General features: G+C 42.8%; 1 protein-coding gene and 1 pseudogene across 3 annotated transcripts; both read left to right on the forward strand.

The window, feature by feature from the left end:
- On the forward strand, nucleotides 908-3,051 carry LOC8074051. 3 transcript variants are annotated; one of them, XM_021464516.1, is made up of 4 exons: nucleotides 908-1,100; nucleotides 1,222-1,346; nucleotides 2,118-2,142; nucleotides 2,753-3,051. In XM_021464516.1, the coding sequence occupies exons 1-3, from the start codon at nucleotides 979-981 to the stop codon at nucleotides 2,135-2,137; spliced, it is 267 nt and encodes an 88-aa protein (XP_021320191.1). In that variant the 5' UTR covers nucleotides 908-978; the 3' UTR covers nucleotides 2,138-2,142; nucleotides 2,753-3,051. The 3 variants fall into 3 exon arrangements, with proteins under 3 accessions (XP_021320191.1, XP_021320190.1, XP_002443793.1); XM_021464515.1 differs by lacking the exon at nucleotides 2,118-2,142; XM_002443748.2 differs by lacking the exon at nucleotides 2,753-3,051 and having other exon boundaries at nucleotides 2,118-2,484.
- Nucleotides 6,278-9,862, forward strand: LOC8066127 (annotated as a pseudogene).

Consider the following 14,317-nt stretch of genomic DNA (forward strand, 5'->3'; position numbering starts at 1 on the left):
CCTTTCTTGGATTTCAAGTAGCATTCGATCTATTACTTGCTGGCAGTAAGTTAGGAATCTGGAATAACATGTCTGTCGCTCTATGTACGATTTCTACTTGCAAAACCGATAGTGTCTGACAATGTTTAGCCAACAATGTTTTTTCTCTCACAATAAATCAGCGAACAATTTTTTCAGTCATGGTTTTTTAGACCAGCGAACAGGATTCCCAAGATGACGCATAGCCTTCAAGAGCTAGTATTTCATCATTACCATGTAGGGAAGTCAAGAATGGAAAATTGTTGTCATGTTTTATTCTGAACATGTGTGATTTAGTCTCTACATATTTAATTGTAAACAAGTTTTTCTCCTATGCATCACAAGGAGAATGGTTTGTTTTTAGCAAAACCATTCTTTTTAACAAGCATACAATAATTAGCCCAACATAAAAAATTCACTACAATTGGACCATAGGAACTGCAACTATGAATTAGTTATAGAAAAACATAGATCTAAAGTTACAACAAAAAATTATACTAAAGCATACTATATTATATGTTCACTACTCATTGGAGTCCAACAATTTTGAATTTCCCATTTTATGATTTTTCTATAATTTAATATAATTTTTTAAATATTCAGCTGAAATAAGTAAAAAAGAAAAGAATAAAACTGTCTTTGAAACCCACTTATAACTGATCAGGGAGGTAAAACGAACGATTTTAAAAGTTTAGAGAGGCGGTTTATTCAGTTGTAGAGTGCATAGAGGAAAAATAGACTTTTGTAAAAATGAGGGATCTAATATATAGACTTTTTTCTAAATATTTTTGGCTAAAATCTTGGTTAATCTTTCACCATGGGCTTGATAGAGTTGGACAAAAGTGTTATATGGGCCGCTGACAAATTGGGTTCAGCCCAGACTTCCTCCAAACTACAGCAGAGCCTCAGCCGTCAGCTCCCTTTCGGCCGTCACCGTCCTGTCCTCCATCGCAAGAAACCATGGCGTCCTTGTGCCGCTCCGCCGCCGCCGCCGCGAGGTCAGCGGCGGTCCGGTCGAGATCCTCGATGGCGAGGCCGTTCCTGGCCGCGACGTCTCCTGTCTCTCCGCCACGCATCCGCAGGTCGCGCACAACGCCCCCCTGAATCCCCTGTCTGTTCTCGCATTTAGCTGTGTCTTCGCTCCAAGCGAAGCGACCCTGGAAGCCTGAAAATGTGAGCTTTTGTTCATCCTTCCTGTCTCAGGCCCCTTATAGCAGCGGCGCTGGCGAGTCTAGAGTCGCTCATGCCGCTGCACAGCGCGGTGGCCGCCGCGCGGCTGCGGTCCTGCATCGCCGTCGACTCCGCGTGCTGGAGCTGCCTCTCACAAGGTGAACCACTGAACCCTTTAACGTCCTTCTTTCTCTGTATTTTTGCAATTGGATGGGAAAATCTTCGTTAGTTAGTGGTATTTCTGTTGCTGGTTCTATGATTAACGATGCTGATGTAGTCCGACTTTGTTCGCATGAGAATTGAAATGTGGTGCATCTGTTGTCTGACATGTTCATGAGATGGGGTATTGCATTTCTGAACGGATTTTGTAAATTGAATTTATTCCATGTATCTAGGGATGTATAATTTAGGCATCACATTCCTCTGGTCTCAGAGGCGTGTATACGAAATCACTGGATTTAGTGAATCGTCTAATTTACTTTGTTAGCCTTGAAGAGCATCATGTTGTTTGTTGGCTAGTAATAAATTAAAAGTTTAAAAGAACCTATGCTCATCTATGTGTGATTGTACACCTAGCTTACTCAAAGAAACAACAGCAACTTGTGTTTATCTACTAGTAGGGAGTTGAAGAATGAAATATATAGTACTGATGCCTATAGCAATTACCTTATTGTATTAATTGTTTTTCTCTTTATAAGACATTGTTTCGTTTAAAACTCTGTGCATATTCTAAAAATTCTTACGGCTGTACTGCTTCAATTGTACTTTAGGTAGTGCGTTCCTGCATCGATAGACTATATTTAGGTTGGACAATTGATGTAGGGGGACTGCTGTGGAAAAAATGTTGTATCACATACAGAGTAGTTGGTATCTTGTATTGTCAACAAACCAACAACATTCTAATTACTGTTTTGCTATCACCCTGGTAGGTTTGACCAAGCGCATCTGAGCATGGTAGGGACAAAATTCTAAAGAGAATGGCTCATGTGCTACTGCATCATGATTTAGTCTTTCAATACCTTCATGTTATCCTGTAAGGATTAGCTGACAGCATTTAAATATGGGTCCATCATTCGATGGGGTAACAGAGATGTGTTTCAGATCCTTAAAACTTTTTCTGGTTATGTATTGGTTATCTTTGTTGCAATCTTATGTCATTGATTTTTTTATCTGGGATTGTTCTTAACTGTGCTATTGGTACCAAATCTATTGTCAAATAAATATGACAAACTGCATTTTAGATGAACTGATGCACATGTATACTTTATGTCAGATATTGTCATTTGCTGTTGAGTTTTTTTTTCGTCTATAACCTAAATTCCTGTATTTCTTCCCATCATGCCAATGCTTATTACGTTCTGCCCTGCTGTATTCTTAAGTTGAGGCATTTAACAAACAGTGACTGCCTTTTGCGCTTCATTTTTGCCCGCTGTACCAATGTGCTTATAGTTTCAGATATTTGAAACTAAAGTATCCTTTGCCAATATCTGATTATGACCAAGGCGCCACATCTTGCACATTTTCTGATCGAGCTTTCTTCTTTTGTTTGCAAACAATACAATAGATTTTGCTCTACCTCGGTAATGAAGGCTGAAGAAGGCGACCTGTTCAAATAGCACCGCAAAGTTCTAATTCATCCCTAATTTGATGCGCCAAAGTTCTACTTGGCTGTCAGCAGTTCTAAATGACGTTGTATTTCTGGTGCGATGATGGTTCTACGCATGGTTCTTGTAGATTTAAATATTTTGACCTTGGTACTTATCACAAGCCTTCTAGATACCTTTACAAACTATTGGGATAGATGATCCTGCTGATTTTCACCATTTTAATGAACAATCAAATGCATTATCAGACTAGGAACAATCAGTTGCAATTGTAGTGCTGATCCTTGAATCTGTTGGAGCTGTTAGGGTGCTAGAGTTGGGGTACCTATTTGGCAGAGCTCTGGCAGACTAGGAACAATCAGTTAGAACTAGTTTCTCCTTATTTCCTTTTTGCACACGATCACTTCATCTAAGTGGTTTACCCTAGAGAATCACTTTTAGCTACACAATGGCTTACAAAGAATCGAACATGGAGGAGCTCTCACTTGAGGAACGGGATGTGTCTTGTGTAGGACATCATCCATTCAGACAAAAAGCAGAGTTCAAGTGTTCAATACTGATGCAATTCCTGCATACCTAGGAGCTCTCTCATGCAATTGGTAAATCTCCTCCTCAACTCACAGATATGCACTTGCACTCCGTGCTTGCTATCTGTCCAAGCACTCCTGCCCGGTTATCGAATTTTAGGAAGCTATACAGGGAACTATTGGAGAAAGACAAAATTAGAGCTCCCATTTGATTTTATCAACTTGGTATTACCATTATTGGTTTACTAAGTGTTTTTAAGGAGCTTTTGGAGACCAAGGCCCTGTTTGGTTGGGACTGACTTTTTTGTTATCACACATTACATCGAATCTTTGGACACATGCATAGAGTACTAAATATATAGATTATTGGGAAATACGGCTGTTCAGCGCGTTGATTACACCCGATCCTGGGCAGTAATCGCTTACACACTGCATCTACTTCAAAACAGACTTGCTTGTTGGTGCCCTCATTCCCACCAGTTGGTGCTCTCATTCCCACCGTGTACCTGTTCCTTTTACGTTGGCGTTGCCATTATCGAAACAAACAGCACCTAACTTCAAGCTTTACCGCCACGCGATCCTAAGTGCCATGGTGCAAGCGTAAACATTTGTTATGTTTTCATATATTAGCTAAAACGGTAATGCTCCTTCTAGGACGTCTGGACGGACCTGCATAACTTGCCGCACCCCTGGCTCTTTATCTGTTCCCATCTTGTCCTGTGACCCCGCGCCCACTCTTTCTCTCGCTCCGCTCGTCCACTCCCCCACTTGTCTTATCCTCTTCTACTTCTCCTTTTCCATCTTCGTTCTCTCCACTCGTTCGCTCTCGCACTTGCTGCCCCGCCGCTCTTGCTGCCAGCGCCCACATGTCTGCCCTTCTATCGTGTCGCCGGCGAGCTGCCCCTCACTCCCTCCCTCCCTCCCTCCCCCGCGACGTCCATGACCACTGGAGTGGGGCGATGGCGGGCAGCTTCCGGTGAGCCCACGCGCCTCCCCTCCCTCCCTGCTCTCTCATCCTCGCGCGCTCTGACCTCCATGCATATGGAGACGAGGACGACGGTGTGGCTCTGACGAGGTTGGTGGGGAGGGATCTAGATCTAAGGACTCTCTCCCCTCCTTCCTCCCACTGGATCTTAGATCTGCTCCCACCTCGTGCACCACCTCCTCCTCCTCCTCCTCCTCCTCTTCCCCTTCTGGATCTAAGGGTTTGGTGGTAGCTAAGGTTCCGGCGAGTCAGATCTCGTCGTTGTTTTGCAACGATTTATTTTCAATGTTGCAACAGATGATGTGGAATGTTGCAACGGTACCTTTTTTTGGTGTTGCAACAGACGTTTCTCTGATGTCACAGAGCAGTTCTTGAGACGTTTCAAATATTTTTTCGTTGTTGCAACAATTTTCTCGTGACGTTGCAGTAGAATATTTTTTGGACATCAAAATGTTCTCAAATAAAAAATTGTCAATTGCAAAGATGTAGATCATGTTGAGCTATATAATTTTGATATGATTTCATACAAAAATGTTGTGAATTTTTTATAGATCCTGCTGTCACACATCAAAAGTTCAAAACCATGTCAGAAACCACCTTTATGGTGCAGTTGGAAAGTTGGAGGACGTATGATTTCAGATATTTGGATCTAAGGGTTTTTTCTAGACTAAGTGATAAATTTAGGGTTTAATTAAATAGTCTTTAGTCATAGTATTCGGTACCGAAATATTCAACATGCCAGCCAAACTAAACTCCTAATTCTATAACCTAAAACTCTCACCCATGACCAAAAAAAAAGAAATGAAGCCCGAGTAGTGTTTCACTACTGCTCAAAGATGGTAAGACAGACCCTGACCTGATGGGCCAGCATAGGCCTACCCTTAAAAAGCACGACATGTGCCTAAAATTCACTAAGCCTCTAGTGCCTATGCTTGGATGGCATAGTCGTAGTGTCATGCTTGGCCACGTTCTCTGCCCACAGTCCGACGACTAAATGGGTTGGCACTATGCTGGCCTCCTCCCTCCTCAACCCTAAGTATAAAGCAAAAATCAACAATTTCTTGGAGTTCAATGAATCCTGCAGCCATTTCCTTTCGATACCTCTTTCCATGGTTGGACACACTCCTCCGGACACCCCTTCCTTAAGTCTACTCTAAATCCAACGCTCCTCCCACTCGGTCCACCTTGCTCTAGTCTTAGACTACTGCAGTCCTACCTCATCTGCCCTTCCCCTCCATCCTAGCCAACCCACCACCACTTTCTCTGCTCGAGTGCCCTCTCCGCTCCTTAGGTCGATGGTCGCCACTCTCGGCCTCTTGCAGTGGGGGTGGCGTTGTGGGAGTGACGAGCGATGGTGGTATGGCGTGACCACATGACGCAAGCACGCGTGGCACTATGACGATGACGACACGAGCAACAACAACCATGGCGACTCCTATAGTGCTTGGGCTGCCATGCTCATCGTGCCATCATGACACGAGGGCCTGTTTAGTTATTGGTTTGCTCTCTATCGGAGCTGTCTGGCTTAGAAAGTGCTCTAAGACATCTAGGGTCACGATTGGATGCATGACAAGCATCTCTGCTGTGCAGTGACATGACACAACATGTATGGTTAGAGCATCGTGTCTAATAGCGCCAAATCGTGTTAGGACCGGACCACCCGTTTGACCATTCTATACAACCACCTACTGTTCAGCAGCAGAGCCGCCAGCTGCATGCTTCTCCTTAATTAACAAGAAAGGGTCAGATGGCCAGCAAAGACATAGACACGTATGCTTCAAACAACAGAGAAACTAACTGAACTACCGGCAGTGAGTTGAGGGGAAGGTGATCATGCATGCACGATTACCGGCGGAATTGACTGCCAGTGCCACACCTACTAGCCGTTTGGCGGCAATGCATGCAAGCGCTGACTTCTGATGCAGACATTAGTTTTTCGATGATGAGTCATAGGTTGAATGGCCAGATCAGAGATGCGCCTCATCAACAACCACGGTCAGAAGTTCAGGTGGCTTGACAATGTTTATGTTGCTATATATCATCGAAAAAAGCATGGCGACTCCTATAGTGCTCGGTTACTTGCCGGAGTGACAACAGCCGCTGTGTTAGCGCTACCAATAACGCTCCCGGGTACCTCTGCAAGTGCAAGGATGGTTTCGATGGTAACCCATACATAGCCGATGGATGCCAAGGTAACTACATGTACATGCATGAGCCACAAAATAATTGCAGTCTAATATAATTCATCATATTTATAAAAAACATAGCAGATTTGATCACATAAAATTTGTCGACAATGCAAGTAACCGGACACTCCTTATAATAATTCAATTTCTGAGACAGTACAAAGTACAAACCCCATTGTATGTAATGTACTCCCTTCCTCCCAAAATAAATGCATGTCTCACTTTACAAGGAGTCAAACTTTATTAAGTTTGACTAAAAATATAGAAAACATTATTAACATTTGTATCTCTAAATAAGTATATTATGAAAGTATATTCTATCTATAATTTAATGATACTTAGTATACATTATAAATATTAGTGTATTTTTGTATAAATTTAGTCAAACTTTAAGAAGTTTGACTTCTGAGTTCGAAAGTACTGCAAATATACACATGACATATTTCCCCGTAGTTGTCCATCGTGCATCATGAGAAAATAGGATCTCAACTAATTTGTAAGATATGTATTCCCTACTTGGTTTACTGCTTGTTTGGTAGAGCTTCGCTAGTAGCTTTTTCAAAACAGATTTCATATCAAAAGGCTAAAACATAATTATTGGATTCTAGTGGAGAGCTGAAAAAGATTACTTCTCCATTTATGCTAGCATGGAGAAAAACACACTCTGCATTCAATCTCTATCATAATCTCTTCTCAACTATTCTCTATCTTGCTCCCTTACCAGATTCATCAAGAATCAAGGAGTAGAACTGCTCTTAGGATTTTTGAAACCATTTTCAGTGAGACATTTGGACTTGCAGTTTTTTAATAGTAAATTATTTTAATAAACCCATAAAATTATGTAATATGAAAAAGTATTTCCATGATATACTATATGACATCAACCATATGCATCATCTATCTATCTATTTAACTTTTTCATATATTGCTTGATCAAGTTTAACAAGTTTTACTGACTAGCTTTATTACTCACCCACGTCCATAACAACTACTAGTATACTGATGAATGATTTAAGAGTGTACGCGATTCAGTTGGAATCCGCATTTCATATCATTAACTAATTAAACTACTTACAGATATTGATGAGTGTTTGCTTCGAGATAAACATCCCGAGCTACGAGATTTGTATCCTTGCCACGGGATATGCAAGAACAAGATATAGGAGGTTATGATTGTCCCTGCAAATTTGGAACCAAAGGTGATGGCAAAAATGAAGCATGCACGACAGTGTTTCCTCTTGTAGCTGTTGCAACACTTGGTAAGGAGCTTCAACCTTTATGTTTCGGTCAAGTCTATTGAATTTTAATTTAACTTAATGACACAACAACATTTAAACGTGACGTCATTAGCTAATTCATAAGCTTGCTTACACTACACTTTTGCTCATGCACATGATTTCTGTCACTATAAAGCTCTTCGAGCATGAGGCAAATGTTTTTGGGCGCTACTGAGATAGTAAACTATATTGAAAATATCAGTGCTAAAAACTTCAAAAATCACGTTTGTAGCTAGCATTGAGTTCCAACTCTTTCCTCGTCTGCTATGTGAGGATGTCTAGCCCCTTTTTCGGTTTATAATACTCTCATTTTTCGCTCTACTAACACCTAGCCAATTGTCTTATAGTTAGTAACACATACGAACATGCTAATAAGGGTAGTTTGTGCCATTAATTAGTGTGGAGCCTTAGTAATATCCAACCTTTCACTACACCCTCATTTTGCGGCCAAAGCTCCAAAATTTAGCTGTTGATTCTGATATCAATTGAAGGGACCATGATGCTCTACGAGGGTTGCATTAGGAGTTTCTGCAAACTAAGTCTCAACTTGCACATACAAAAACTTACACATAATCTATCTAAATATGTACTTGTTTTTTTCTATGTTTTTGCTACTTTCTATCTCACAAAAGGATTTTGCACCCTATGTACAAACCTAAAAACTGAGTAAATAAATTCTAGGAAAGGTGAGTTGAGGAGAGTTAAGATATACAAAAATGCAAACTCTTAGTGTGGAATCATTTACCGACATCGAAAAGTTCAAGTTTTCCACCATTGCTTGTTGAAGTCCTTTAATTTGGAAGGGTCAAGCTCCTAATAATTGGATAACTCTTTGAATAGCCTTACCACTTTACACACAAATGAGTCTCTGATTCAGCCTCTCCTAGATACCTTTTTTCGTGCGTTGTCTCCACTTGTTAATAAGCTTCATTCAAATCTTAAAACGGCATCATATTACCACATATTATTTTAAACTAACTTGTACAACACATGCACCACATATTATTTTAACTGTTGTGAATGATATGTCAAAATTTTTAACATGTATTACATTTTGACAATTGTTTATGTAGGTGTAATTGGTACAACGTTCATAGTGATCATTGTAGTGTTGTTTATGCTTCTCTCGCATCAGAAAAGGAAGACAAAAGAATTTTTCGTAAAGAATGGTGGTCCCATACTTGAAAAGGTTAACAACATTAAATTATTCAAAAAAGAGGAGCTCAAGCCAATTATACAACACATGTCCAATGTTATTGGAAAAGGAGGATTCGGGGAGGTTTACAAAGGAATTCTTGATAACCAGGTTGTTGCAATTAAGAAATCTATCAATGTGGACAAGACACAAGAGAAGCAGTTTGCAAATGAGATCATCATCCAATCACGAGTCATCCACAAAAATATCACCAGGCTTATTGGCTGTTGTCTCGAGGTGGATGTCCCAATGTTAGTCTATGAGTTTGTTCCATGTGGAAGCCTCCATGATATTCTACATGGCAACAATAGGTGAGCCTAAGCTTAGAAAAACGTCTAAACATTGCTGCAGGAGCAGCAGAAGGATTGGCTTATATGCATTCAAAAACATCAACAACTATATTGCATGGTGATATTAAACCCAGCAATATACTTCTGGATGACAACTTTAATCCGAAAATCTCAGATTTTGGCATCTCGAGGTTGATTGCAATAGAGAAAACACACACAAACTTTGTGGTAGGGGACATGTGCTATATGGACCCAATATATCTCCAATCTGGCTTGTTAACTAAGCAGAGCGATGTGTACAGTTTTGGACTTACGCTCTTGGAACTCCTAACTAGACAAAAACAAAAGGATGATTTTGGTGGACATGGCAGATTGGCTAAAGCTTTTCTTGACGCCTATACAGAGAAGGGAGGAATTGAGCTATTTGAGAGTGAAGTTTTAGTGGAAAATTAATATTGAAGTAGTTCATAAACTTGCCAGGCTAATTGTAGAGTGTCTAAAGCTTGAAGTGGAAAGAAGGCCAGAGATGACAAATGTAGCAGAAATACTTGAAACCATGAGGAGATCGCACAAGGACAAATCTGACGCATGTGCCAGTACCAATACATAGCCATCAATATTTGGGCCTTGTTTAGTTTCGAAAAGTGAAAAGTTTTCGGTACTGTAGCACTTTCGTTTGTTTGTGACAAATATTATCCAATTATGGACTAACTAGGATCAAAAGATTCGTCTTGTGATTTACAGCTAAACTGTGTAATTAGTTTTTGTTTTCGTCTATATTTAATGTTTCATGCATGTGCCACAAGATTCGATGTGACGGGAAATCTTGAAAACTTTTTGGTTTTCAGGGTGAACTAAACAAGGCCTTGATTGAGAATTGTAGTTCTAACACTACCAAAATGGTGGAGTTCTCCTAGTGTTTTTAGTTAGTAATAAAACACTACAACTAGTCAAAACACTAGGGAATCCTAACTAGGAGGCATTTACTAGGGAAAGTTCATACTAAATTTTGAATGCTAAAACACTAGGAGAACCCCACATCACTAGGAGAAATTGTAAAATCTGGTTGTGTAAGCTTGCACGCAGATCGAGGTGGACCTGTTTGTGATCTCTATTTATATTCCAGAATCATGACCCAGTCTTGTTGGACAAGAAACTTTCAATGAAAATATGTAATGTTTTTTTAACCTGAAAATATATAATGTGGAAACCACTTTCCAGTTGCTTGTGTGGTGCAATGATAGTTTCTAGTTTAAAATCTTGTTGATGGTGAAATGATGACATTATGGGATTCTATATTTATTTTGCCTTAGCAAATCACAAGCGCTTAACTATTGGACTAGAAAATAATTTATACATTTGTTCGTGTGTGTAGAAGAATCAAAGGCGCTTAGGACATTTTGGCTAGGCATGACCTAGTGACGTGATGGCAAGTGTTGGTGCAAATCCATTCACTGGTTATGTTGAGGTACCATTCTCGGTTTAGTCGCATTTGATGGCATAGGCAGAAGCAATCTCATACTGTCACTGTCGTTTGTGGCAACGTCAATTGTGGCATTACCCAAGTTGAATAATGGTGCAGATAACGTGTTAAGTAACAGTACATGCCATCAAACATTGGATCCTTTTTGTGACGAATTAGACGTTTGCGTAGGTACCTGCAATCTTAATATCTATAGTCCCTGAGCCGCGCTGCTCACTCAGGTTAGGTGCTAGTGTCTTCAGTTGTGGCATGCGTATCTCCCTCCTTATCCGTGCCTACCAACTCATCTGCTGCTATGGCTTCTTGAAGCTCCCATCGCACAGAAGGCTGACTCCCCTACTGCTTCCTTTGATGGAACTCATGTGTGCCAGCCGTCGTCCTCGACATTACTACTCTGCCCAAGAGGCCAAGACCATCCATTACTACTCTCTAGATGCATGGTCAACATTCACTCATGTGTGCCGGCCGTCGTCCTGCTCGACGTTACCAAGCTGAACCACGCACAGTGGCGTTGCTTCTTGAACTAAGTGATCAGCAAGTTCGGACTCGACTCCCACCTCGCCTCTTTGCCAATGTCTGCTCAGTGCCATGACCCATACTAGTCCATGATCATATCATCAGTCGGTTCTACAGCTCTGTCTCCCTAGAAAGTCCTTGAAATTGTGTGCGCTCCTAATGCCACTACTCATACAATCTCGACCAGCACTGAAACCCACTTCTCCAGAGGGTGAAGTCTTTTGCCTGACGCTCATGCGAGAAGATGTGGAGGTTTCACGACAACCTTCAGCTATGACTACTTCGACTACATCAGCTACAACAATTATGGAAATTCGTGAAGAGAAGGTGTGTCTCCAAGTGAAGCCTCAAACGAGAAGATCCCGGAGGTGAAGATCTACACATCAAGTAGGTTCTGGAGATGAAGATCTACGTAATGAGAAGGTCCTGGAGGCAAAGATCTATACACTGAGAAGGTCCAGAGGCAAAGACTTGCACGTCGAGCAAAATGTGCATGCTCTTTTCTCCATGCCCTTTTCTTCCTACAACGTTTTTAAGATAGAGTTTTTAGTGAGACACAAACACATAGGTTGTGAGGGATGATCCTCATGACCAGGCCTGAGTTCAATTTGGGCCTTATCTACTATGAGCATCTTTTAGTTATGTTGTATCGTCCATATCCCAATATTGGGCTATTATCACTACTATAAAAAATCTTTACCGCGACCTTTTCAAAAGCCCCTCCGTGGTGGGCAAGAATGTGAACCGCCTCGTTTGCCTGGTATTAACCGAGGCGGGCACTTTTTCTTAACCGAGGCGGTTATAAAAAACCGTCTTAGAAAATTCATTAACCGAGGTGGGCATTATAACGTAACCGCCTCGGTAAATATATATTAACCAAGGCAGTTATCCTAACTCAACCGTCTCGGTATATAATTAATCGAGACGATTATTTTATAAGGCCTGCCTCCTATAATCTAGTCTAGCCCGCTAACATTTTCAAGCCCATACCAGCCCACTACCACTTCAGCATATAAAATCGAACACAAACCCTAAGTCACTCCACTCTCTCCCTCACCCCCGCAGCCACCAGAAGCGTCGGCCTCACCCCAGCAACTCCGTTACCCCCACGACTCCCTCTCCTCGCGTCGACCTCCTCCTCTCCCTCCCTCACTCATCTCTAGCAGTGCCGGCATCCTTCCCTCCCTCCATGGCTCCACCCCTTCGTCCTCTCCGGCGGTTGGATCTCCTTCGAGCGGCCGTGGAATCTCCTAGAGGTGGCGGCGCACCCCCTCCTCTTTCTCCCTCCAACGGCTGGATCTTCTTCAGGCAGATGCGGCTTCTCTAGGAGGTGGCAGCGCGTCCCCTCCCTCCCCGCCCCGTGCCAGATCCGAGTTGGTCCTAGCGCGCGGCACGGGATCTGGGTGCGCGTCCGGAGCTCGGTGGCGAGGTGCCGTGGGCAGCAGCCGAAGCCATCGCGGGAGAGGTCTAGCCAGGGCAGTGATCGACGCGGGTGAGGGCCCTCCGCGATGGTGTCCTCCTTCACCTCTAGATCCAGCTCGGAGGCCTCCTCTTCCTCCTCCGATGTTGCTGCAACGCGGCTCAACCACCTCCACCACTACCTCCGACGATGAGCAGCGGGCTGATCCGGCAAACAACGGTGCGGATCCAGTGAGCAGCAGCGGCCTACGGATGAGCTTGGTGGGCCTATGGATGGGCTCACGAGCTCATCCATATTTTTTATTCAATTAACTGAGGTGGGCATCAAAACGCCTCCAAAAATACCTCCACTGTGACCTTCGGTCGGAGGCGTTTCCGATGCCCGTCTCCTTTAATAATTTTTGCCTGTCTCGGATGTTATTTTTTGTAGTAGTGTATTAGGAGAGCCCATGAGGTATATGGGCCAAGTCTTTCCCTAGAAGGGCCCAACAAGTAGCTAGAGTAGTGTAAAGATGGTAACGGGTACAAAATACCCACGTGCCCACGGGTAAGAGACCCGATGGGCAAGGATACAGGTGCATGAGCCTACCCATGGGCATGGATGTGGGTATGTCCTCAAACTCGGCGGATATTAATAGATGGGCAAGAAAATGTTCTACCTACACCCGCAAACCCGCCATGCCCATTATCCCCAACGCACTAGCAACTAATAGCCCACATTTTCTTGGCCCATCAAAGCCTAGCTCAAAAGTCACATACAAAAGCAACTAAACCTAACTACTCAAGATATCTCCACTCCCCACTCGCCCTTCTTGCCGCTGCCACCGCTTGCTTAGCGAGTCGCGGGCTGCGCATCACACTTCTACGGTCCCATAGCATGCCCACGGTCCCTCTTGCTTGCAAGTTCCAGATCGAGACTCGAGAGCTGCACTCCCTCCTCTTGTCAAGCTCACTCATACAACATGCATTATAGATCGAGAGCCTCACTCCCTCCCTCTTGTGGGTACGCATGTAGCATGTGTACATCCTTGAACACTCGTCTATGATTGGCTAAAGGAGGAGGAAAGAAGCGTAGAACTGCTGGTTCTTCAACTCTCTGTCCGTGATTGGCTAAAGGACGATGATTGAAGCCTTGGAGGAAATAAGCACATCACTGCTGACCGCCTTCCAATTTCTTTTTCTGATTTTGATTTTTTGAGATAGGAATTACAATTGTTTCTTGGCAATCTGTACCTAGGAAATTCTACTTCTCGATTGAAAACTTGTTGTTGTCATCCTCGATACAATACAATTGTCCTCCCAGTCACAGCCCTCCCGTGGATAGCGGGTGCGGGCATAGGATGGTGCCCTAGCGGGCGATGGGCACGAGCACGGGCACAGGATACCAGTATTCGTGGGCATTTTGCCTGTTACCATCTTTAGAGTAGTGTCCTGTGAAATTCAATCCCACCTAGGGGCGACTTGTAAATAACCATTGTCTATATAAGTGCCCAGGGGCATGAGGACAAAGAACCTTATCTCCTACTCATTTCCACCTGTTCAACCCTAGTGTGTCCCTCTCCACCTCTCCTCCCCTCTCTCTCTCCTATTTGGAACCTAGTTCAACATATTATTTAATATTGTTGCAATCAACACTCAATATTCCAG

This window comes from Sorghum bicolor, chromosome 7 (genome assembly GCF_000003195.3).
Source record: "Sorghum bicolor cultivar BTx623 chromosome 7, Sorghum_bicolor_NCBIv3, whole genome shotgun sequence".
NCBI classification, from domain to species: Eukaryota; Viridiplantae; Streptophyta; class Magnoliopsida; order Poales; family Poaceae; genus Sorghum; species Sorghum bicolor.

Bases quoted from the DNA above. Each gene is read 5' to 3' on its own strand.
- LOC8074051 (XM_021464516.1), top strand. From the start codon at position 979: ATGGCGTCCTTGTGCCGCTCCGCCGCCGCCGCCGCGAGGTCAGCGGCG. The intron at 1,101-1,221 runs GTCGCGCACAAC...TTCCTGTCTCAG, and splicing joins TCTCCGCCACGCATCCGCAG to GCCCCTTATAGCAGCGGCGC. The intron at 1,347-2,117 runs GTGAACCACTGA...TCACCCTGGTAG, and splicing joins CTGGAGCTGCCTCTCACAAG to GTTTGACCAAGCGCATCTGA.